Genomic DNA, 27298 nt, shown 5'->3' with positions numbered 1-27298 from the left:
TATTTAACTCATACCTCCTGTAACTCATGGACATGTCACTGAAAGAGTATTACAGTGATAAAAGTATGGATGGCTCCACCTGATTAAAAATGCATGCAATTAATCCTCCTAGAGTTGTCACTGTTGCTGAGCAGGAGTAAATATGAGTAGTGTTTATAGTTATAACTGATTAACATTTTGTCAAAAACTTAAGTGTATGTAAGCTCATGCAAGCTGCTCAATGCATACTAGGACAAGGCTGGTAATAAGAAGTTGTTGGTGAGTTAGCTCTTAGCAAGTCTCTGAATCAGCCTGCACCATTCTGTTCTCTTTCTCGTGATGTACGCAGGAGATATGGTCTCCATAGGAAGGTGTGCAGAGCCCTGAGCTCCAATACTCTCACATAGTACCTCTGCATTACAGATCACATACATGCCACAGTCATAGCTGTTCTGTTGTGAGGGAGATGGTTCTTCCACAAAGGGTACTTTTTTCCCAGCCAAAAGAAATGTCTCAAGCTTGGAGGCAATTCGTTGTGCATGCAGGGAATTGCCTCCACTTTGGGAGTCATAGTGAGAAAAGCAGCCTCTGTCTCGTTGATACAGCAGCAGGCTCCAATGGGAGCCACCTGCTGTTTGGTTAGAGTTGTCATTCACAGCCAAAAAGACCCATTGATAGACCTCCAGCCTCAGAGGTTCCAGGAACAGAGCTAGCTCTTCTTGGCAGGAAGCGCACTTGATAAATTGTGTGACCTCAGGACTGATGAAGCAAATCCTCTCACCCAAGCTTTTGAAACGTTCTGCAGCAAAGTACTCAAAGGCAAATCCAATGACTTGGTCATTTAGCCAGTGCGGACCCTCTAAGAGAGCAACATCTGAACGCCTCAAAAGACTGTCCTGATAGCTCAATACCACTGGGTCCATCTTAAAGGCAGGTATGGTCAGCCAGGCAAAGGTAGACTGAAAAAAAAGATTATTGCGTTAGTGAAGCGCTATAAAGAAGTTAAGAATTACCACATTTGAACACATTATGAATCTGATTTATATATGAAAGACTGTATATTCATGTTTGGTTTGTAATAGGTGGGTTGAAAACAATAGCACTGTTAGCGAAAATGTCAAACCAAATAACACGTTTCTGAAATGAAAGAATAAACGTAGATTACATATCAGGCTTATTCGGACGCTTTCTCAGTCCTCTTCGTAGAGTTTGGAGTACAGCTCATTAAAACTTAAATGACCATTACAAGCTAACCATTAAATTAGTCTTAGAAAATTAGATATTCTCATTTAGTGTGCTATGCTTAGCAGTCTGTCCACAACGCTTGGCGTACTGTTTACACTGCAACTAAATAGTTATTATTATTAATTTTAGTGACAGTGAAGTTACGAAGTTTGTAGCACTGCTATGCTGCGCCGTATGCTATCGACACACGCAGAAGCCACAGCATTCTAGGTAATACTTCCAGTGTCCACCAGACATTAATATTTTATTATCCAAAAATGCCCAATCATTGTTTTCTTGTTCTATGCATTTACTGCAGTGATCTCAGTCTTTCTTACCTTGATATAAAAGACTACGCTTTCATTCCAGCAACCTACTATGACAGCCGTTCTTATTGTGAATAGTTGTCGTACAGGAATTTACGGTAAGTCTTTTACGACAACAGTGCGGGGCATAGTGATATGCCCTCACACTGCATCCCTTTCTTTCTTTGCAGATGATACGTTCATGGTGAAAAATAACCAATAACGACGAGCCTCTTTGTAAAAGCCCAGCCCATCTCAACTTCGCTGTCTCCGCCCTGTACTTTCGCTGCGAGAGGGCGCGTTGCGCGACTGCGCCAGAGTCAAAGGCAGTACTGATTAGCTGAAAAAAAGCAGAGCGGAGTTTTATCGAACGACATAGGAGAGTGAAGAGGCAGCGATTAAATTTTAAATAAGAAGAAACCGGGGTACGTTTCCTTTGAAGTAAATATGGATCATAAGCAAAATTGGTTTTCTTCTAGGAAGTTCATCTGTAAAATGGTTTAAAAAAATCTTACACTGGGATATTCTCTTTCACGGGAGCTTTACTAGTGAGCCAGCAGATTTCCCTGTCCGGATCCCAAGCGCCCGAAATATTTTATTCAAGATTAAAGTTAGTGCGGGTAAGACGTTTCTTTGTCATTTTAAACTGTGCTCTTTGTATAACCAGTTTTCTTTTGTTTAGTTAAGAAGCCAAACTTAACATCTAGGCTACCTTTCGTGCTTGTTGTGTTCCCTTGTTGGCAATAACGAGTTTGAGTGGTTCCATTCATCATTTGTGGATGCTATTACTAGGACAGAAATTTAGTGAGCCTCATTTTAGAGGTCTTGTAGATCCACACATTTGCTATAGTAAAGATGTTCTTAACATTATGCGTTACTGTTTTGTTTTCTGTCATTGTTTTCCAGTAGGTAAAAGGTGTAGTCTAGTGAAGACAAATGCAATTCTGTATAAGTACACGTCCCATATTGTAGTGAAACATAAATTGGAAGTTACATAAATATTTTGGAATCGAGGACCGTGTAATATATTTTGGGCTTCTTTTTTATTGGGCAAATGGACTACATGTCAAGGTTGTAGAGAAGGATGTCTGAGAGTTTGCAACGGCAACCAGCTTTTTTTTCGATTTATGACAGGAGTGATGACGACGATGATGCTCTGGACATAGCTTAAAGAAACTGTTCATACAATTATGTTGAATGCTTTGTCCGTGCTGAAACTGCTTAGTCATCCGGTATGGAGAACATATAGTTAAGTTATAGCGTATTAATCAGCGTGGCCCGTGGACAAGTTAAAACGTATTCATTAATTGACCTGCTGAGTGTTCTTAATTTCAGGCTGAGGCAGATGTACTCACTTAAATGATCTGTTTGAGTGATTTGTGCTTTAAAAATCTATTTGATAAAGACGACCATTAATTCGGGAATCTCACGTATTTACCATTGGTTACTTTTTACAGGATATATCAGTAGATTGGTTGACGCCCAATTCTCAAGAATGTACGTTAGCGTTATGTCATTCCTCGGGTTTGTGAATTTTTGTGAATATAGCCTGAGATGGCTTAGTGATGAGAACGTTTCTCAGCAGCCCTACACAGGTGATCAAAGGTTGGGAAGAGGAATGTTAAGGGTTTCTTTCAGCTGTTAGAAGCATGAGAGGGTTATGGCCAGATTTGACATCAGTCTAACAACTGGTCTTGGTGATACCTGACACCAAGCAGCTACTGTGTCAGCTAAAAGTTTTTAGTGTATCATCATGTAGTGTCAGATTGACATGTCATCACTAAACTGTATCTTCCCTGCAACTGTTTATTTAGTTGTTGTTGTTGTTGTTGTTTTTTAATATGTGTTTGTTTTTGGAGCAACTAAACTGAATTCAGTACATCAGCATAGTACTGGTGATGAGAAAAATCCACACAAAAACTTTCTTGTGGCTGTTTTGAATAAATATTTATATTATTTTATTTTAGTCAAACCCTGACATTTGAGGAGTTCATTAGGGAACCCTGCGGGTGAACTGTGTAGAGGGAACAAAATCATTCTGCGCTCACACTCAGTCATTAGATATTCAGCTAGATCAGAAATAAACATTGGTCCATCACATAAATGTCTGGAGTGGAGCATGTGATGACACCACAGAGAACTGTGTGTTCAGCTTTAAGTTCTAGCAGAATGAAGGCACTGAAGCTGCACATCAACCAGAATCCTTAAGTAACCGTACTCTTTATGTATGTCTAAGCCAGATCAGATTCTGCAAGCATTCAAACAGTAATAAAGACTGTGCTTGCAGCATGTTGCAGACTTAGATCTGAGCTAGAACAATATCAGAGTGAGAACGTCCCTATTGCGCCTTGCTAAAATTTCCCTTGCCCATTAAATTGCTGTCAAGCCTTTGTGTTTGGTCACATGCTCTTTCACGTGGTATACTGCTTTGAAATGTTTTGGAGTCATAATGAAATTCTAAACTACTGTGGTTTTTCTGTCCACAAAAACCTCAGTGATAACAGTTGTTTTAGTACTGTTTGAAAAATACCTTTTTCTGTCCTCCAGAAAAAAGGTACAGAATACGATCTTTTAAATCAATGGATCTGTCTTTCAAGGGGAAATATTACTCTTATGTCTTTTACCTTGAAATTGCTAATATGCTATGAAATTATTCTGTGAAATGATTTTTGATAAATATGAATTCACTGACTTTACTCTAGGCTCCTGCAAATGTGCTGTTGGCTAAATGCTCAGTTCTGTTTAAAGACTTGTTTTTAGGAAAGTAATCAATGTTTTAAAATATCAGAACGGACCAATATTCATTTCATTTTTTATATTCTATATTATGAAGGATTATTATTTAAATGATCCAGGTGTTTGAAATTGAAAGCTTGTGCTGTGTTGGCTTTTACAAGGGCACACAGAAGATTTCTCACAGCATGTTTTAAAATGTGCTCTCTCGTTTCTTAGCGTTCAAATGAAGAGTGGAAATTTAGATTACATTTTGTTTAGAAACTCTAATGTAAAACAATTCCAGGAAAGTTGAATAGGATGTGAAGAAAGCCTAGACTATCCCTTACTGTCAGCTTTTACTTCAAATAGCACAAAGATATTTCATACATGACATGGAATGTCTGAGTCACTTTCTAAATGATTTTAAAGATAACTTTTTTTCCCTTAGGATTTGGGAGTTTCCTTAGAATAAGTGGAAGTTGTCATAGTCTGTGCTATTTGACCATACTTTGGCATGCTGTGTCAAGGAAGAGACAGCTGAAAGACCAGGTGAGTGGGTCATTTTACCAAGCTGGAAATAGCCTGGCATGACACAATGGGGATTGTGATAATTATATGATACCAGTGAGAAGTCAACTTACTGTAGTTGATAAAGGCTGTCTGCATTTGTTCGGTTGCCACTGAAATGAATTTTTAAAACAAAAAAAGTCAATTTTGCTGTCGTTTGTAATGGATTTCCTGTGAGTCTCTTGACTTGATGTATGTACAGAGAGAGAGTTTCATTCGACATGTATAAGCCAAATTGTTTGCCATAACTGGGAACATGAATTGAATCTTTGCAGTATCCAAACAGTCAGCTGTAGACAGTTTTGAACGCTCACTATAAACCTGAAAAATTCCATTCTGCTTTTAAGGCTCTGTCTGTTTGATGCATGTTCATTTTCTCAGTGAAAATGTGGTTGATTTTTTTTCCCTGTTTGATATAATTTCAGATAAATATTTCCATTTTCTTCCTGAGCTGGCAAGTGTATCTGTGTGACAGTTCACATTGAAATGAGAGTATCAGGTTTAATGTTCCACAGAGGACATTTAGAAAACAGACCATCTTGCCTGACTGATTGCAATATGCTTTAGAGAAAGACTGTGAATTCTCTGAAACACTAGTCTGTTGCTGTAGAATTCTCCCGAGTAGTTATCCTCTAATCTCTATAGACTCTGTGATGATGTCTGACGCTAGAGCCAGCCGTGCTTGCACATATCAAAGCCTCTTATTAAAGAGGCAAATACAAGTCTTTTTTCCCCTTTTATCCTTGTAAACCTTTCTTGTTACATTTGTTCTTTTATTTAGTACTGTTTCACTGTAGAGAGCTGTTTAGTTGTAAAGTCGCAGTCTTTGAATGCTGTATCCTGAGTTAGACCATGGGCCCTCTAAACCCATTAGTGTCGGTAACTGTTCGTCTGCATGTGCCTCTGATTGTCTGCTGTGAAGCATCTTTTATCCCGTCATAACAGTTGGCTGGAACAAGCTGTTACAGTTCCTCTCTATTCTTTTTTATGGAGATTGAGTGACATCGAATGTCATAGTGTTTATTATTTTTGATACCCATTCTCCTTAAGATCAATCATCAGTTTGGTTTTTCCATTACTTTTCAACCTGTTCGTTCTGTCTGTGTAAGTTATCAAATGCATGAACACATCTGCATATGTACTTGAGTCATCCCATGTTAAAAACCGAGTGTCTATTTAGTTTGTACATGTAATGGATGTTTAAGGACAGAGTCCTCAGGTACCAGCAATTTTGTCACTTCATATTGTTTATGTACTCATATTTGGGACTAAATAAGTTTTACCTCTTTATTCTTGAAAGGACTACACATTTATTATGTTCACAGCCCTGACAAAACGATTGCTTGGTGAGGAGTAAGTTATACCTGTCATCTGCTGTCTCTAAACACAGAACAGGAGTTTGATTCATATAGACTGCAGCCATACTGTGTAAAACGGGTTGTGATAATGGCATGACTTGGTCTTTTTAAGGGTCGTATCTGGTAAGGGTGGATTTTAAAACTAGGGCACTGGACTAAAAATACAGGATCATATGGACAAGATGAACTGCAGTGACCCTTTTAGCTGAGCATGAACAAGGAAGAGCACTTGAGCCTCTCAGGCAGTGAGCAAGGTGATCAGTCTCCTTAGTGACGCTTTCTCGCTGTCCTCGGGAAGTCACATTCGCCCTCTCCTCAGGATGTTTCTGCCTAATATTTCAGCCCTAAGCTGTAGGCCAAAACAAAATGTCAGAAACTACACGCTCTTTCTGGACCTTTTAAGATTTATCACAGGCCTATCACATCACAAATCTTGGGTGCATTTATTGCAGGCATTCTGCGCCATGTCAGTGTATTCATTGAGCTTGTAAGCTGTAAGTAAAGATAAAAAAAAAGTTACTTGGTCTGGATTCTGACAATGAATAATAACCTCATCCAGAAATATCATAGTATGTGCTCCTCCTAAGTTCATCATGGAAAAGTATATTTAAAAAGAAAAAAAAGTTCAAAAAAGACTGAAAACTATTTGGTACGAACGGAAATCATGTATGTGCTCTCTCCTCTCTAAATGTAAAGCTTGAAAGGATATTGCAGACTGTGCAGCTGTGTGAAGTCAAAAAAGATCGATACTATCAGGATAAAAGGAAATTTCAGTGGTTTCAAGAATGTGTGATTTTAAAACCACTGTGTACTTTGAAAATGCATGTCTTCCCATGCCCAGCTATTCATTTTGTCATTCTAGAAGTAATTCTCAAACAATTGAGAAAATTAACACACTGGTCAATGCACAATGAGTTGCTGTGACCACAAATTAACACCATTTTTCAATAAGGGGAGAGTCAGACCTAGGACTGGTGTGCTGCCTTTCACTGGGGTATAATGAATACCTGTCATCTGTCAGTATGGACATCACGTTTTTGTAAGTGACAGTGCCAATCAAAACTAATGCTGACAACAATGCTATTATGTTGTGAAGACAATATGATAGTAAAAAAAATGCTGCGAAAAGTTCGAACTTGCAGTTAAAAATTACATCAAGTGTTTTGTACAGTTCATCAGTTGAGCAATATATGGTGGAATATAGGGATATACCTACCCCCTGGATCATTTACTTAGCAGTCTGACCAGCAATTTGTTTAACAACACTCATATCTTATCTAGCTAGGCATCTGTTGTATGCTGATGTGCGTTTGCTAATCTGTCAGAGAGTCTAACTGTTGAGAGGGGTTATACTTGGTTGCTTGTGGCCTCCTTCACTGTGCTGTGTGCCCCCAGGCTAAACCATGCTAAGTCGAACAGCTTGTGCTAATGGCCGGGATTCAGAAGGGGAAATGGTGTGTGTATAATCCAGGTTACTGATAGCTACAGCCTCATAGTATCTTCTCTCCTCTGTCTTTCATTTCTCCCTTTCATGGTCTGACAGCACTGGCTCATTATCAAAGAGAAATTTTTCTGTTTTCTAATTTTTTTTTTCTGTTCTATTCTAAGTTCTCCATTGACTGAGGGGTGTTACTACCTTGGGGGATATCTTTTTGATAAGGAGAACCAGATGTTAGGTAGTTTTTTCCAAGGTATAACTGGACTTAATTATTCTTTTTATGGAATCCTGAACAAGGAGGAAAACCTCAGCTAGGCAGTCAGAACTCTCCTCTTCTGTTTTGAAGAGTCTATAGGAGGTCTTGACAGCCCCTCATTTGTGAGTAGCCGTGGTTTTCGCCATGGAACACTATACAACATTATACAACTTACATTCATGATCTTTTTTTCTTTTTTTTTCTTCAGTGAGGGTCAGCTGAGTACAACTGAAAAGCCCACTGTACTAAAACTACAATGGGAAATACTTCAGTTTATTAAAGGGGCACTATTCTAAGAAGTATACATTGAAACAGTAATCTGATGTTTTTCTGTTTTGGAGACGACCATGAATCACTCTTCCTGTTTCTGGTGTGATGGGGTCATTGTGTTGGGAGTAGGCAGGCTATTCAGAGGGCAGGAAAAGCAGACGGGCTGTGGCAGTGATGTGAGGGTGGTGGCTGCGTATGGCTCTTGTCTCGAGCACTCTCACTGAGCACTCATGTTATTAATAGCAGTTTCTCTCAGCAGTCAGCAAGGCCTCTGAGGTTTTAATGTAACCAGACCAGACTGAAATAATGATCTACTGTTACATTCTGAGTAGTTTTTTTTTTTTTTTTACCTTGTCCATCTTGTACAAGTTAAAGAACTGGTTATCAGACATCACGGACAAAACATATTAAAAGGTTTGTTCTTCTATACCTCTAACTCATGAAGTCTCACTTTTTGCTTTATCTTTCTTTGTTATAGATTATAGTTTTTGAGGTTTTACCTGTTGTTAAATTGGATAGTCAAATGGGTGGGTGGGGGGGGGGGGGGTTGTGGTTCCATTCTGGTATCTTCAGTGCTGGTTTTACCAAAAGTCATATAGGGCAACACTGGAGGGTTCTGACAGCAGAAGTGATAGAGAGGAAGTTAAGTCTCTGTAGCTCAGCTTTCTGCTGTGACTTGTCAGGGTAAATTCCTGAATTGCTCTTTTTAGAGCTGCGGTTTGTAAGTTTATAAAATTGTTCATGTTGTCTACGTGTTTTTCTGTGGTGGTCCCATAGACGAATACTTTTTTTCTGTTCTGAAAGAACTGCCAAAACAAGTATTTCAAACTTACAGATATCTTAGGCATTTTGTTTAAAGTCAGTGTGCTGAAGATCCCACTTCCTTGCACTTGTATGACTTTGAATAAGTGAGGTCACATGTTGCCCACATGCAGAAGGCCATTCGGAGGATCTTTGGCTTTGGAATGTTTACTTTAAAAAGGATATAATGTTTCATATGCAGTTAGACTGGTTGATTACATAACTTAGGATGGAGTTGCTTTTCTCGAGCCCTGTTCAGATTTGTAAAACATTTTCCCTGATACAGAGCCTCTCGAGTCTTTCAGAAAACACCAAAGCTAACCATACTGTGCTAAAAGTACCAGTGTACTTTCACAATATAGCCAGATGAATTCACATAGTCACCTGATTTAGCCATGAAATGAAGCATTTGTTTTTAAGGCTATCTGTTGGTTGTATATGTCTAAAAGGGTCAGGATGTTACTGTAAAATATGATACAGAGTTCTGTGCTTTGTAATTGTGTTTTAGTCATCATCATTGCTTGCATCACGTGGTTTTTTGAGCAGACAACTCACTTCTTCCCCTCAGTTTGCTTGGGTTTTCCTAATACCATCTTTTTTCTGTCTCACTCTTACAACAGCTGTAATACATAACCAATGGGAAGCTAAGCTCTTCTTTTAGAGACACATCTGCTTCCTCATAAAGTTAGTCTCATATTTTGCCCAAATGTTCACATATGTTCCCTTCACCTGTCAGCATGCATGAGCATCATGCATGTGTGAGCTTTTTATTGGGGGAATTTGGAGCAAGTCAGAGCTACAGTTGTGTTCATTCAGAGTGCTGGACTGTGATTGTTTTTATGTGCTGTGTGCAGGCCCTGTGCTGGCCCTGAGGTTCCTCTTTAATTACTGTGAAGACAGTGACGTGATCCTGAAGCACAGCCAAGACTGGATTGCTGTCAGCCCAGTCAACCACATCTAACCAGGTTAGCAGATACAGCATTGCAGTGCAGTGTGGAGCTGGTAGACAGGCTCAGCTGCTCAGCCCGTCTCATGTGTCTGTCTACAGACAATGCTTTGCTACACTGGCATCTGAGGGGAGCATTAAAATGGTTAGGGGTTAAGTGCTGTGTGTGCTTCATGTTAGAAGTGTGTGAACTACTTGCAGAAAGATAAAATACAGGAATGTTTAGACAGAATTTTTGGAATTATTTTAGAGACGAATGAAAGCAAACATGTAATGTGCTATATATATATGTATGTATGTGTATATGTGTGTGTGTGTGTGTGTGTGTGTGTGTGTGTGTGTGTATATATATATATATATATATATATATATATATATATATATATATATATATATATATAGATAGATAGATAGATAGATAGATAGATAGATATAGATATAGATTTATATAAAATATACCAAGTTTGTGTACCTTATCCCTGCCTAGGTTCGCAGCACCGAATCCTCTTATATGTGCTATGAAAATAGTGCTTTCTCTCGTATTTTTAATGAGATATTCTGTTCCTTTATTGATAGACAGGTTTACACACACTTTAATATTTGCCCTGACCTTTTAGAGTCTGCATGTTGCTTTTCTTGTGCACATGGCTTTCATTTCCATATGGTGGGGAGTTTTAATTAATTAGAAAGCTTCATTTGAACAACTGAGCGTTTCATTTGTAAATGAGATGGGTAATGATGGTGGAGATTGTACTCCATTTATTCAACATACACTCAATGTTGTGCTCATGCAGAGTGTGTTCATAGAACTCCCATTTATGTTTCATAGGAAGATCAATAAATAATGATTCCTTACACAGCAGTAATTCATGCACCCAGGGGTATTTTTAGTGAAATAATAAATGGACAAGACCTAAGAGGGAGGCTCTAGGCTGTTCTATAGACACTTTAAAGTGATGCTCTTTACTGTAGTACTGCTTTTGTGTATTATGTATACTGTGCATTTGTGTTCAATGACATGGTCTTTTTTTTCTACCTAGACATCCTGATTATAGACATTGTCTTCATTAATTCATTAATGAGAAAAAGGTAAAACATTACAACAACTCTTAAAATGTAGCTATACGACCATTTAACAATATCAGACTGAAGTAATCACCATGTAGAAGTCTTCTGTTCCACAAACAATAGCAGTGTAACTAACTGTGATGTGACATGCTAAAAGGACAAAAATAAAACAAATGTGACCTATCCGTTTATTTGAATAATACTCCTGTAATACCAGGATTTATTTATGACTGTCACAGGACAACACAGGAGCTCCTATAGCCCAGGATAATGAGGAGAGCTTTGCCTCACCAGGTCCTGGGGGTGTCCTTCCCACAAAAGGCTTTTCATAACAGTTGGCTAACGGTTCTACTGTAGCTGAGGCCTGGAGCATTTGCTTTGCAAATACAGTCCTGCAGCTTGTGGAGCAGCCAGTGCCAGCAAGGGGAGTAGCCGTGTGGAATGATGTCATTCCTCCCCCTGACTGGGCTGTGGAATGGGAGGCTGCTGTTTGCTGTAAATGTCTCTGACAAGCTGATGACTGACTCTAGGCAGGCTCTGAAGCTCTCTCTTCTCCTTACCCACATTTCCCTCCCTCTTCCCACCCGTCTTTCTTGTGTCCCTTTTTGATCAAGTTTCAGGAAATTACACTCTTTCCCCTCCCCTGTCTTAGCCTGGTCAACTTACTGCTACAGCCTCCTCCTCCTCCTCCTGTAACCACTGTGTAAGACAACAGGGCTGAATGTGCTGCCGGAGAGGGTTTCAGAGTGAGGTGCTCCAGGGCAGGAGGACAGAGGTCACAAGAGCGGTTTCAGTTCAGAACAGCAGGCTGAGAAAGAGCAGTGCTTTGACAAAAGTGCAAAGAGCTAGCTCTGTGATTTGCTAACAGTGAACCAGTAGCATGAGTTTCTCTTTTCAAATAAGGCTGTTGTTTTGCTTGGAGTGGATACTGTAGATTATGTCCTTTGGGGGGGGGGGGGGGTTTGGCCATTGAATGAGGAATAAAATGTCACAGGAAGCTGTGTGATTGCTGGAGAGAAAGTCCCTGCAGGGGTTCCTGTAGTGAGATCAGCACACCAAACTCAGCAGTTACTTGCCATTTTCTCCCACAATTATACCACTTTTGTGGATGGCTTAAGATTAGCCCTTATGGTCACCATGTGCGGTTATGAATGGATTACCTCTGGGGCAATCTTGCACACACAGTAATGTATACATGCTGAGCTATCAATCATTCCCAGACCATTGCTGTGGAATGGAATTCCTCTGTAAGTGTGGTGTAGTTGCTGTGTAGTTAGGGTTTAGGTTTGCTTTTTATTTTTATGTAGAGTCTTCTCTACAGGAACTATGTCACGGTTCTTTCCCAAAGTTGCTCTACTTCCCGGGATCCTGGGAGGCTGCAGTGAGCATAATGAATAAACATGCCTTTGTGGGTGTTACACATTGTTACCTGTGTACCCAAGGTCTTCATCCAACTGTGGACACACTGTGTTATGTGCTCTGGTCCATGTCAAGTTTCTGTTTTCCTCAGGTTAAATGGTAATCTTCATCGGATATAAAATATTCATAGTATGTTCCTTTTTTTGTTGTTTTTGCACAGCAGTCTTTCATTTTAATCTATAATTCACTTTCGTCTGAACCTAAATTCCTCAGAAATAAGTACTTTCACAATATCAGACATCCATCTGTTCCTTATATGACTTGTGTACTTTTTTTGCATAGCCTTGTCTTGGGCAATTAGAACAATTTATTATAACATGTTTGTACCTGTTCCTTGAGTTAAGTGATTTGCATGGTAATTTCTTGAAGAACAGCTGGTGCACTGATGTTCATTTTAAACAGTGTCAAGAACGTTTCCCCTCTCTTTAAACAACAGACTTTAACCCTAAACATTAGACTCAGTCCAAGCTATTTTAACGGCACTGAAACTATTTCAAACCATGTGAGGAAAAGCAGAACTCATCACCCATGATAGATGTGTAGGGCTTGTAACTTTAGCTTGATTTAAACGTATTTCAAATAATGTTAAGCTATTGCATTGCCAGCAACCTTAGTAAATCTCCCACTGTTGATAGGGGGGATAAATAGGCAAATACAACCATGTGTACCTTGAGCTTTGTTGCCTTGCTTACTGCCGCCTCATTGTTGACCCTCTGATAACAGCTTCATCATCTGAGATGTGCAGGAACTTGCTTTCATGGGTAGTACATTCTTCTTGGTAGTTGACTTGACAAGGTCATTGTCACCACTTAGCTTTAGAACCTCGAGGCTTGCGCTGCAGCCGTGCATGCAGGGTAGCCTAAGCTCTTGTCTCTGAACATGTCCGTGTGTGTTAGGGTAGGGCTTGGCTGTAATTAGGTGGTCATTCACGAGGGGAGTGTGTCCATGGAGCATGTTGGTGCCTGCACTGGGGTGCCCTTTCAGCCCCCCCCCTCCATCCTCTGCCCTGACATCAGTCAAAGGCCCAGCTGCCAGGGGCCTCATTATCTTTATAATTATCTCATCCTGCAGTCCTGTTTTATCTCAGAGACAGGGGCCTCTTCTAGCCACTTCTCTCTCCAAATCTCAAACTGCTAGAAAAGCTAGGCCTCCTCCTCACCCCATGAACCTGCCCTAGAGGATTGACAGGCCTCCCGCCTGCCTTGAACCACTTGAGTCTTAATTTTTGAAATGATTTCAGGCATCATTAATCAAAGAATGTCACCAGTATTTTTTTTTTCTATACATTTCTCCAAAACAAACAATAAACCAAAATTAAGTAATTTTTTCAGTGTTTTTTGTTTTTTGTTCTTTTTTTTCTCAGTGATTCTATTTCTGTCAGTGGTTCTATGAAACAGCTCTCCTCCCTTGCTTTGAAAGCAGTTTGCTTACTTTGTAACAGTATATCTTTGCTTATTACTACTAATAATAAACTAAGTCCCACAGGCAGTGAATATATTGAGATTCTGATTGTTTGTACTTTGCATTTTTGCGGCTCAGGCCCAGTAATCTGTTTTGTGTAAAAGTGCGATTTCCTCTCCAGAGCATTATTGGCTGTTTACAGTGGCTGTGGAAGGCTAATACAAGCAGTGGAAAACAAGCCTTTATATGTAAAGTGGGAGGTGTCTGGCCCTCTGTGCCCCGTAGAGTTTTAATTTGATTTTACACATGTGTCTGTAGATGGCCAGGCCTTGGACTCGGCAACTCCCCATTCGCCAACAACAGGCTTTGGACTCCAAGATGCAAATGCTGCTGCCTTACTTTGGATTGCTCTCTAGCAACATTTTCTTCTGGTTGATAATTAGAGACTGCTACTCAAACTATGCCAAGGCCAATGGTGGGGGGGTGATCCCAAACACTGGTAAACTCACATTTTTTTCTGACTCTGTGACTCTTAATGTCATAGATGTGGTTGGTTTTTTTTAGTGGCTCTCAACAGAGTCTCCACTCAGTCTGCTATTGTTCCGTACATTAGTCAGCATTAGCAGGATGTGGAGAAGCCAATGGGTGTTTCCTTTAGGTTCAGTGCCACTGACTCAGGACATAACCTCTGTTTTTATCAGCGCAACAAATCCCTTCTTTGAGCCCTGTGAGTCCTTAGGCAAAGTGACATCATATTTCAAACATTCATCTTCACAAGGACACGCTGTGAATGTCTTTGGGGTCTTTGTCTGTAGTGTGCCAGATAAATTATAATTTAGTACCACAGGAAATGGGTATCTAGAGGGCTGCAGATAAGCTTTCTGGTTGTATGTATGTTGTACTTGGTGTCCAAAAGAATATTACTACTGGAGGAGTTTTGCACCTATCCTTGTACGTTCTTAGCTAAGGAAAAAGAGAAAACGGGAAATTTATTAAAATGTCAACAACCCAGTTTCGATTGTCTTTTAGTAAATAGTTTTAAGAGGTTACCCTTACATGGACAGCCCACATGTGAAATCACCTTTTCTTTAGTTTTAAAATCCTAGCTGTAGCATTTCTTTAGACTGTTCTTTTTTCTTTGCCAGGTCATCAACGCTCTGAATGTTTGGTTTGCATGCTATGCTTCCCACCTTATATTGAATAAAAACAGCATGTGTAGTGAGGATATTAGTGCGCTCATGTTTTTTTTATGTTACTTGCTTTTCATGAGGTATATTCATATAGAATAGTGAATAAAATAATAGTAAAATATGTTTATGCTGGGCTTCCTGTGGTTTGCTGAGTGGTAGTAGCTATTAGCTGATGGCTCTGATGTGGTAAACAAGGGACAGCATGGTCCTCAGAGTCGAATCTTCTTTTAAATCTTCTCCTATCCTTTAAGCAGTACATCGACCATCTGCTCAGCTGTGAGGTACCCAAATCCTCAGAGAGCCTGGCAAAGTGCACTTCTAATACCCTCAGTGAGGATCCTTATGCAATCTGGTCAGGCATGCAGTTTCTATTGGTGTTAAGCACATTGTGTGTGTGCATATGTGGGTATTGGTTGTGGGCTGTGATACACTGACTGGCAGGAAATGGAGGAGTAGGATGAAGCTTTGTATTGGACACCAGCTGGAGTCTGATCTCGACCAAATACACCACCAATATGCTCTTTGTTCCAATTTCCTATCACTGATGTCTTATCTTTCTTTTTTTCCCCAACAGTGGTTTTATAGACTGGAAAAATATTGTTGTTATTGGGCAGCAAAAATGTGATTGAAAGTCTGTACCCCTATGCTCTTTGAACGTAATGCCTGTGCATTGCAGATAGAAGGCAAACCAGATGAGCAACACTGATTCATTTGTTTGCAAATATCAGTCCGGGGTTTGTGCAGACATTTTCATCAAGAATCATCAACGCCTCTGAGGACAAAGTAAACTCCAATGAATACATGGCTGTATACACTGGCATAAACATATACATTGCTCATATATTTAAGGACATGCTCAGTCCCTTGACCAGACAGAAAAATCTGTTTCTGCAGTGAGCACCTGAGAAGGCTGGCCTCTGTCCAGCAGCAAGGCTGGTGTGGCTCTCATTGGCTCCTGATGAGAGACAGACACCAGCAGACAGGGGCACACTGACCCAGCAAGAGAAAATAAATAGAGAGCAGTCTCTATTAGAATGAATAAAAAGCTCTAGTGGGAGCTCTACCTGTCTGCAATTCATGAGTAGTGGTAGAGGTCATGCCTCTTTGTTTTAAAGGGAGGCAGTTTCTGTAGAATAATGCAAACTTTCTCAAAAACTATCTCTTAAATGCCCTTTCACTTAATTATTAGAAAATAATAACTTTTTATGTTATTATGATCAGTTTTATTCCACTGAGTCTGATAATCCTTAAATATAATATTCATTTAAAAAGTGCCCGAATGAGAGATTGTGGGAATGTGATCATGACATTTTTAAACGACTCCTTTGTGCGTTTATAACATTAGTTGTGTCACCTTTATGACTTCACTTTTGTCATTTCACATTCACTGAGCCTCATTCTTTAATGAATGGTGTCCAGCGGAGACCATTCAGCCTTTATTAACAGGATGGTTGTGAATTACGTTATTGTGTGTTCTTTTGAGAAGGTGGCAGCTGGTTATCTTGGCATTTGAGTGACTGGTTGGACAGATAGTAGCCTAGTGTATACTGAATCCTGAGGCTGTTCCATTTGTCTGTGTTTCTTTATCAAAGCCAGAAACCAGGCAGTTTGGCAAACAACAGCAAATGAGAAATCTCTCGAGGTGCTTATTTCATTATGTAGTGGACAGAAAAAAACGAAAAACACTCAGTCATTAACATATTAATCTCACTTTTTAGCATATAAATGAACAATTTATTGTTACATCTGTGGAACAAAAAGGTCTAGATTATAACCCTGTATTTCCCCTTTCTCCCTCTCTCTCTCTCTCTCTCTCTCCCCATTTTTTGTTTTCCGGCAGCTGTGATGTCTTGAAGCTATCTCTTGGCTTTTGAAGGATGTGCTGAGAGTGCTGATGGAAACTACAGCTCCAATATGAGTGTTCATGATGTTGGAGGGAGACGACGCTTTGAGGACTCGGAGTTCACTCTGCGTATCTACCCCGGGGTCATTGCTGAGGACACCATCTACTGCCCTGTCACTGCCCGCAAGATCACCACAGCAGCTGAAGTCATAGAGCAGGTAATTGATCGGCTACAACTAGACCGCACCAAATGCTACGTCTTAGCAGAGGTGAAGGAGTTTGGTGGGGAAGAATGGATCCTCAATCCCACAGACTGTCCCGTCCAGCGCATGATGTTATGGCCTCGCATGGCTCTGGAGAACCGTTTCAGCAGCGAGGACTACCGGTTCCTGCTGCGCGAGAAGAACCTAGACGGCTCCATCCACTACGGCAACTTGCAGATGTGGCTTCGTGTAACGGAAGAACGGCGGCGCATGGTGGAGCGAGGCTTCTTGCCGCAGCCGCAGCAAAAGGACTACAATGATCTCTGCAACTTGCCTGACCTCAACGAGAAGACCCTGCTGGACAACTTGCGCACCCGTTTCAAGCAGGAGAAGATCTATACCTATGTGGGCAGCATCCTTATAGTCATCAACCCTTTTAAGTTTTTGCCGATTTACAATCCTAAGTATGTCAAAATGTATGATAACCACCAGCTGGGAAAGCTGGAGCCCCATATTTATGCCGTGGCGGATGTGGCTTATCATGCTATGCTGCAGCGTAGGAAGAACCAATGCATTGTTATTTCTGGGGAGAGTGGTTCAGGCAAGACCCAGAGCACCAACTTTCTAATCCACCACCTCACTGCCCTCAGTCAGAAGGGCTTTGCTAGTGGAGTTGAACAGACCATCTTAGGAGCAGGACCTGTGCTGGAGGTAAGGAGAGAATGTTTAATGCTTAATGATGCTGTTTAGTTAAAGGAAACAGAATGACACTTTGCCTTCATTTCATGTCTCTTTTTTTTTTTTTTCACTCTGTTGGTTTTCACTCTGTTGGATAACATTGACAGCTTGAAAAGCCACGGTCAGGATGTAGGCTTTGCATACCAGGGGTAGTGGCACTTTGTTTACATGCTCTATTGTTTTCTTGCCTGACCTCATTGCATGTGTCAGGCGTAAGCATAATGAACAGGGTAAATGAGAATGTTATTGCGCAATCATTCTCCACATTGAAAACTCCACCTAGGATACACTCTGTGTGCTGTGGAAGAGTGCTCCGTCCCACAAGCCTCACTTTGTTGAGAGATGAAAATGTAAACAGATGAAGTTCCTATAGGGTAACATGTTGCGTCATCATGACTGAAGCACTTTATCCGTGTTGCTGTCCCGCTGTGGTTGCTTAGCCCACCATGCCTGTGTGAAATGGCAGGCATCCTGCTGTCTCTGCTGGCTGGTGCTATTGGTTATGAAACCGTGTTCTGTTGCAGCTGTTACAGCATAATGGATTTCTGCTGGTCGGTAGAGAGCTGTAATGCAGCTTAATTCAGCCGGTGGAGGATTAAACGCAGAGACACTTTTACCCCTAGGCTTGTCTGATTGCCGAGGCGTTGCCCGAAGTTTTACCTAGAAATCTCTACTCACAGGAATGTTTGTTGTTAGATCTCAGAAATCTCAGTTATTGTTTTGGAAGTGCTGTAGTATCACAGCGTCTTTAATGTCTTTAAGTAGTCTCATGTGTCATGTGGCCTCCTCTCCCTGAATCACATGAAGTTTAAGAATAACAGCCAAGGTTTACTCTGGGCCTCACAATGCCATGTTAAGAGCATTCCAGAAGGACAGTGTAATAGAAAACTTGCATACTTGCCCATAATCAGATGTGTGAATCTCATGGGGACCTTTGTTACGCTGAAGCATATGATACTGTTATAACTTTACGGGATACTGTAGTTAGTGTCATGACAAAAGTAGTAATTATACACTCTTTGATGACATAATGTGTGTTTTGTGAAGGCTAGTGCTGAACGTTTTCCACTTCATACCGGATGGGAGTGTTAACAGGTGCATTCCACAAAGAGGAAAGTTTTTTTTCTGTTTTGTTTTGTTTTACCTCTTTTGGTGAGAGATAAGGCATAACCAAAGCTCTGGATTATCCCATAACAGGAAGAGAGTGTGATAATGAAAAACAAAGCCAGATACTATCTGACAGCATGGATGTACTGTAATATTGATTTAAGTGGAAACCATAGTAACACATTTTGAATGTCAAAATAATCAATTGACTGATAGTGTCAATTCCTTTCCTTTCCCCTGATGTTATCATTATTGGATCAATTCATCAGGCTCATTGTATACCAACCTGCGTTAGATTCCAGGTTTCGCAAATGTGATATGATGAACCAATCTGCCTCTCCTGTTGTGCTTGTAAACGAAGTGAAAAATGTAGTGAAACCAGCATTCATACTAAAAATGCTGTAAACCCTACAGAATCCTTTTTTTTTTTTTTTTTTCTAAGAGGTTTGCTAAAAGGCTAATCATTACGCGTACGAGTTAATGTCCAACTACCCGGCACGACTGAATGGTCTTCAAGTGGAGAGGACTGGCTTTAATTGTTTGCTGAGTGAGATTGTGTATTTGACCATTACTGATTAATGTTGGCCGCGGAGTGGTGTAGCACAGAGGCTGGTTACGGCAGCAGTACTGGCTAAACAGTCCTCCACTGCTGTGTGTCAGAGAGGAAGTGAATTGGAGGCCTCACAGGTGACATACTTGTCACTCCTCCCTGTTACTGCTCTGCCAAAGTTCACAGTTTCCAGTGCTATATCAGGAATGCAGGCCGGTGTGTAGGACTGTCAAAAGTACAGTGTGGTTGTTACTTATTTAGAACATTTAAGTGGAGGAGAGAGAAGGTATATTTGTCATCTACGTAATTATTTGTTATTATGATGTTTTCTTTCTTTCTGTTGAGGTGTTTTTCTTCTCTGTAGAGGGCTTGCTAGTTGACTTTCCCAATACAGTCTATGTCCATTTATGACATATAGTAAACCAGTAGAGTAATACTCTCACACTGAAAGACATCAGTCCACAACAGCTGTGTTGGATTGCCTTCTGCACAAGTGTTATAAATGACAAATTGAGGATTTTTTTTTTTTTTTTTTTAAAGCATGTGCTTTGCATTTCTTTGTGACCCTGCCATTAGAGTAACATCATGGAGCATGTGTGATCACAAAGCATACACAGCCCAATGTGTTGAAAAGGGAATAACCCATTTTGGAATGAATGCAGCAGCACCAGCTGGGATCTCTTGCCGTTAGCAATCTTGAGTTTCATGTTGTAAATTCTGGCCAAGGTTAGTCAGTTAAACCGACAGGGCGGACATTTGAATTCTGTCGTCAGTCGCAAAGCTAACACCAGGCAGCGGTCTGAATGTATGTTGATTGATGATTGAGAATATCACTGGCAAAGACTCTTCACCGCTGGCCCCCTGCCAGTTCAGCAGCTTTGATAGTGAGGGGATCTGTCTTGTGCCTGAGTGAGTCATGGTTATGAGTAACAAGCGCTGCTGAAGCTTATCCATTCAACTTTCATCCCCCTTCCTCCTGTACTTGTATTTAGACCTATAGAGTAGTATCTCTGAGTTACTGGCACTTGTTGTTTTTTATTGTATAAGTGTGTGTGTGTGTGTGTGTGTGTGTGTAGAATTATTACTTCATATTATCACTAAGACATCATGAAAATGCAAGCTGACTTGTAGATGGCAGTGTGTTGTCCTTACACATCTAACTGTGCTATCGTTTTGTTCTTACACATCTAGCCATGCTATTGTTTTGTTTTTTTGTTCGCTATAATATATACATACCATCTTGTAGGCAATCTAAGGGATTTGGTGGTGAAAGTTTTCCTGTATCTGAAAATTCATTTGTATCCTTTTCTCTTTTTTTTGTCTTTTTTTGTTTTTTGTTTTTTATTGAAATTTTGCTAGTTTAACTCCGCAGATGGCAGATTATTGTGAAAGACATAACAGTCATCTCGTGCTTCATACCAGAGCTGAATACCATAGTGCACATGCTCTTATAAGGACATGTGCTGCCTACAATCAAATGAAGCTTTGCCTCTAATGGTGTGGTCTTCTGAAGAGTTTTAGTATTTTTTGTGGCAGTGTGTGCAGTGAGCTATGTGACAAAGCGTTCTGTGGGGACTCCGGTTGCTTGCAGTCTTTACTCAGGCTTAGTTTGTGTTTGGCCGGCAGAAACATTCCACGGTCAGCCCAGGTCTCTCCTCTTCACCCTCATCACTGCTCACCAAACTCTTACAGCCTCCACATCCTGTAATGAATCTTTAATACCTACTGTCATTAGTCCTAATGCGCTAGCAGGATTATTGTGAATTACTGCCTGTACTGGGTGGGTCAGCATAGATTGGGGGATTTAGTGTACATGGAAAGTGGTGTTTTCATTCTTCTGGCAGAGATGGATTGGAATTGATTGAGGCCAAAGCTTCTCAAGCATTATCTGACATAGGCTACAGTTTAGTTTTCTGTGAGTAAAGTTAGTGATGCTGACAGAGACTCGCTATGTCAGCATTTTTGCTCGTTTTATTGTGAGCATGCAACAAACCACAGATGTGTAAACACCTGGAATGACTAGGGTGATTGCATACAGTGGTTTTTCATCTAACATGAGAGAGTTATGGTGTCACTGTACTTTAACGGCATTATGAAATCACCAGGCTGTAACGATGCTGAAAATCGTAAATGTAGTTGCTGAAGATCAGGCATAGATTATTACGAATATTATACCTAACAGAAGTTCACAGATACTGTAAAATGTTTTTTTTTTTTTGGATGTTCCTGTGACTATTAGGCTACTTGTTTTCTACAGAGATCTAAATCAGTAGTTTCAAGGTCAGTCATTCTGATTGAAAATCAGGCTTTTCCTCATTCTTAATATTTATGTATGGAAATATTTCTCCATGACGTCAGAAGGAGGATATGATTGTTAAAACTGAGAGATAAACTGAATTCCTTCAGAAGAACCCTGGGCAAAACACTTACAAGGAAATGATCAGACTTTGATCTTTGATCAGCTTTGATCAGACCTCAGCATAAGAAATGAGAATGTGTGTTCTTTTTGTTGCCCTATAAGCCTAAAAGCTATAAAGACTGTCACTTTTTTTCCAAACTATGGATGAAGTTCAAAGTCACCTTTTGGTGCATCCAGTGTATATACTGTAGCTGATGAATATATAGTATGTTTTTACAGTAGTTTCATCCATCCTGTCAGGATGTTACTCCACCTCTTCTGTAGGACTGTTTATCCCAGCTCGCTATGCTGTTTACACACAAGACTCATTAGAATGACTGTGGCAAGCTGGCCTCCTCATTATCTGAACTGGACTGTTTCATTTGTCCTCTTTGGCCAAGCCAGGCTGCATTCCCGGGGAGCTTGCATACCTCCTCTGAGTGTGGTTTCACTCAAACTCCAGGCATGGTCAGCTCCTCACTCTGTGGTGGATTTCATCACCACATTTTCTCAAACGTTCACATTGTCAACCTTTCGGTGATCCATGTAGATCTCCCTTTGTGATTCATACATTAATTCTATCAAAAGAGCATTCATTTCCTTGTTTCAGTTTATATACTGAGGATTGTATCCTAGAGCTGAAGAGGATGTTTGTGCCATGATTCTCAGGCCAGAAAACATTCTGACAGAGTTGTGCTTTGTCTTAGGCTTGGTTTGCATGTCTTCTGAAATGATGATGCTTGCAGCTAATTAGTTGCAGTGTGTGTGTGTGTGTGTATGTGTGTGTGTATGTGTGTGTGTATGTGTGTGTGTGTGTGTGTGTGTGTGTGTGTGTATTTGTGTGTGTGTGCGCACATACACACAAATATATACACACACACACACACAAATTACCTACATATATATATATATATATATATATATATATATATATATATATATATATATATATATATATATATATATATATATATATACTGTATAGTTAATTTGTAAGTATTGTGACATTATGAATGGATGTATTTTACTGAAGCTGCTGCATGTATACTTCTGTCCATTCTTTAATTTTTCCTCCAAATCGATAGTTATTAATTGTATGCTCTCAGCTTCTGGAAGAGGGTCTGTGTGTGTATGTACAGACTTGCTGTATCAAGTCCTTGTCTTATGGTACAGGAATGCCTTATCTTCTGTGGTGTTGTGAGCCAGGCACAATCAGAACCACAGACACTGTGTGTAGTAATGAATGGTGGTACAGTACTAACAGAAGGGAGTCTCTGGAACATGCCGTTCCTGCTCCTGACAAAGACCCCATGGTAGATGTAGCCTCATGCCTGCTCTATTTTGCTTTTGAGGTGTCATGGAAAGACCTGTCTCTCATAGTACCACATCTTGTACAAGATATCAGTGTGATGGAAATTCTCTAGGGTGAATTGTTTAAAGGAAAGGCAGTTATATCTACCAACAGTTGATTTTTTTTTCTTTGAGTGGAACTCATCTTTAGAGCTGAGGCTTAGCTGTAAAGCTGTTCTTTACTCAAATATATTGCAAGAAAAGACATTTACAACCATTAACAAGAAATGGCATTGTTTCAGCTATTTAACCTATGAAATACTAAAAGTAATTTGTAATTTGTTCTGAAGACCTCTGGTGTGAGAGCAAACCCTTCACGCAGCCTTTTAGTCGGCCCTAGATACTCCTCTCTTCCACTTCCAGACAATGTACTTGTTCTTGGCAGGACTATTAGGCTCATTGTTTGGGACATGATAGTGACCCCAGATGGTGTTTCTGCTCTTCCCTATGGCCTGGAGCTGGTCCCTGACCTTACGGCTGAGGATGTGCCCCAGTGCTGTGCTCACTCACCCATCTGGCCACATCTATATCAAATACGCACCCCCTCACACCCCATTTCAGCCCATCTTTACATGCTAACAGAACATAATAAATGAAGAGAATTGACAGACTGATTCATCAGTGGGCCTTGTTATTCTCAGCTAATTCAGTAAATCACGTAATTTTTTCTTAGTGCAGAGATTTGCAGTGTCCCTTGAGCATATGGGTTACATGTTTACTTTCTGCTCACTCATGGCAGCTCAGTTTACAGCTGAAGGCTTGGCATTGGTGCATTGCTCTTTTCCACTCTGTGTCTCCTCTTGAAGAGACTCAGGACACAGACAAAGGCTATGCTAAATTGGATTCATTAGAGTAATTGCGACTGCAGCGTTACTAAGATTATTGTTCTTGGTTTGACATTGACAAACAAGAGCAGTTCTTTTATTGTTTAAAGATCTTACTAAATGTTTCCAGTGAGCAGACACAAACAATATATTAAGCGACAATATATTAAAACTTACAGAACTGCTATTGTGAAACTTTGCAGATATGCTGCTATAGCCTGTCGCTCCTGTCCAAAGTCAGGATGTGTAACTTTGGCATTTGGCTCTTTGAACTGCATAATGATGCTCAGCCTGGAAGTAGCCCAGTGTCACCACTGTGCTAAGAATAAAGCATGTGTCACTGTGGAATGTCGCCTGTGGTATAGTAAATGACTTTTGAACTGTCCACAACAATCGCTTAGAAGAGATGTTGTTGTGGTGTCTTGAGCGTCTGGGTACTCCTTCTGCCCTGAGTAACTTTTAAAGCTATATTTTCAGTGTCTGAAACAGAACTGTTTACTATTTGCTGTGAGGAGTGCTGGTGTAAAAAACATTCTTAATGTGATATTGTGATGTGGACATTACATATATATATATATATATATATATATATATATATATATATATATATATATATATATATATATATATATATATATATATATATATATGTATGTATATATATGTATGTATGTATGTATATATATATATATATATATATATATATATATATATATATATATATATATATATATATATATATGTATGTATGTATGTATGTATGTATGTATGTATGTATGTATAAAAATTTGTGGGCATATATGTAAATTTTAAGTTTATTTATGCTGTTTCAAAACTTGACTTTTGAGCTAATTGTTTCGGTTGTGCTCATGTCTTTCGGGTCCTGATAAACCATTGCTATTTTGTTTTGAAAGTTATTTTGTGGGTTGGTGATATCAGCAGAAAGGTGGTGTCCGGATCAAGTGAAGTACTGCTTAAAATAATAAATGCATCAAGGTTTTGTCCTTGGATCTTCCATGAGCCTATGGCTTCGTATCTGTGTGTTTAGATACACCGTCAATAAATGCAATAAACAGTCAGTCAGGGGTTGTAAAGTGAGCTAATCAGATTGGCCTCCTTTCTCACTGCCACAGGTGGTGTCTTTTCCTGAAGTCAGTGGCCCTGCCTTTAGCCAGCTAATTCTGCTCATGTGACTTGTGCAGGGTGTGCTGCTGCTATGACCACCTGTTCTCTCACTTTCCCAGCATGCAACAGGAGCTTTAACAAAGAACTACACATCGCACATAGGGAGATGTTACATTTTGCCAATAAAATCCTTTGCAAAGCTCTGTTTGCGTCAAACCTGCTATTTCTCCACAGGATACATTGTAAGAGCTATCTAGATGAGTTGCCAAAGGACTAACAGCTACCCACTTCACAGGAATGTAGGCTGTGAGTGGAGAACAGGGTTGTGCCTGGTGAATAGTGAGGCTGGATTATGGATGGGATTTGTTCCAAAGTAAACTGTACTGAGCTGTTGAAGAAAAGAGGAAAGTAAGTAAGCTCCTGCAGACAGGAGAGATAGCCTACCTAGATGGCCATGATCCAGCTGGTTTTCTCATCCACCCCCTGAAGCTTAGCGTGATAAAGCAAATACACTACTTATCAAAATGGGAACATGTGACATGCACAATTCTGTATCATAGTTGAAGTCTCATTGAAAACATTAGACTATAGCTGATAAGGCAGAGTCATGTGGTTTCACAAGTTGTTATGAACCATGAAAAGGCATTACGTTCTTTGAATTTAGGAATGAACACTATACAGATGTTTGGCATGGAGATATGCTTTTGTACACGAACTTACCAAATACACAAAGGGACTGATATGAGCTTGTGTGTGCATTCATGCATGCGTATGTGCGTGTGTCTGTGTCTGTGCCCGCGTCTGCATCTGTGTCTGCGTCTGCGTCTGTGTCTTCGTCTACGTCTACGTCTGTGTCTGCTCCTGTAACCGCATCTGTGTCTGTGTCTGTATCTGCGTCTGTATCTGCATCTGTGTGTCTGTGTGTGTTTGTATGAAAGGACTAGCTGCCTACAGTGGACTGACAGCATAACCGGCCTTACCCATGGGCTGAGAGACCAGTAGCAGAGCATGAGGAGAAAGAACACATGGGAGATGAACTCTGCCCCACTGACTCTCCCACTCTGCTTCCCCATAAACACTGCTGTAGTCCTGTGGTCACCACTGTTAATGAAATGTGAGTGAGACATTTCCATCTACGGAAATGATTTCAATGAATTCTCACAAATGCCAAGAATTTCAGTTCGGGGGAATTTCTTCACTTAGATGTAGTCCCAGTTTGAATCACTTCACTGCAACATTATCAAGTTGTTATTTTTGTACTGTTATATTTAATCAGAAATCCCTCATGTCTCAACACTGGAGACAAATCTCTACAATCCCTTCAAATCATAAGATCATATTCTCTCCATTTCAGGGACTGTGTCTTTTTGAGAAGGGCTGTTACTCATCCCAGCATTCTGCCAGCTCTGTATGCTCCACAGTGTCTCTGTCTGTCTGTAACACCATCCAGGCCCCATGGTGCATGAGAGAGACCTTAGCGTTTGCTTTGTCAGGATTCCTGCTAACGTGACTGTGGGAAAAGAGAGGCCTACTCTGCTCTAATCAACATGGCCTGATCTACAATAATAATTATCAATAGCATCACTCTGTTTCTTTAGGAAGACTCCAGACCCATCAAATACATGTAATAAGGAGGGCTTGTGTTACTGTTGTTGGTCAAGAACCTCTTTTGGCTCTCAGTTCGTCCAGAGTCGTTCCTCTGCCTTTGCCCAGTCCTACAGGAGAGGTTCTGTTTCTCTGCGCAGATCCAAATCTTGGCTGCATGAACATGGAGATGTTAGTTTTGTCTTGTAGTGCTGTGTCAAATGAAAAACAAAATTGAAAAGCTAATCTGAACGTATTTGAGACAATGCTACTAATGGGCTTCATCAAATAAAATGTTCTTAATCAACTGTTCTCAGATAAAAGCTTTTGGGTCTAGTCATTAAACTGTCCTCAACAGTTGTTTTTTGATCCACAAAAAAAGTATTCTTAAAGATCTCTGAACATTGCATCCTCCCCTGTTCTGTGTCCTTGCTTTGATAACTCTCATCTGTACTGAACAGAGAGTAAGCTGGGAAACCTCCATATTTTGAAGTGTGTTTTCCTCCCTTGCTCTCGTTTTGGGGCTGTCCTACATTCCAGGCTGGGACTGGGAAGCTCCTCTCCCCGCCGCCTGCATTTCCTCAGCTTCCGCCCATGTCTGGCCTCTCCTTCCTCTTCCTGCCTTCACTTGGGAGCCGT

General features: G+C 40.3%; 2 protein-coding genes across 2 annotated transcripts in view; one reads left to right on the top strand and one right to left on the bottom strand.

Moving 5' to 3' along the window:
- Positions 1-263: 263 nt before the first annotated feature.
- senp8 (SUMO peptidase family member, NEDD8 specific) lies at positions 264-902 on the bottom strand. Its single transcript, XM_030766806.1, has one exon. The coding sequence runs from the start codon at positions 900-902 to the stop codon at positions 264-266; it is 639 nt and encodes a 212-aa protein (XP_030622666.1).
- A 15949-nt stretch (positions 903-16851) lies between these two features.
- The window catches only part of myo9aa (myosin IXAa), a 60484-nt gene continuing 50037 nt past the window's right edge, over positions 16852-27298 (top strand). The window contains exon 1 of the mRNA XM_030764690.1: positions 16852-17694. Coding sequence (XP_030620550.1) covers positions 16852-17694 — 843 coding nt within the window. The remainder of the gene's footprint in view (positions 17695-27298) is intronic.

The sequence above is a fragment of the Chanos chanos genome, chromosome 2, assembly GCF_902362185.1.
Source record: "Chanos chanos chromosome 2, fChaCha1.1, whole genome shotgun sequence".
In the NCBI taxonomy this organism is placed as follows: Eukaryota; Metazoa; Chordata; class Actinopteri; order Gonorynchiformes; family Chanidae; genus Chanos; species Chanos chanos.
The sequence above is the reverse complement of the archived record's forward strand: the minus strand, read 5'-3'. Positions and strand labels throughout refer to the sequence as shown.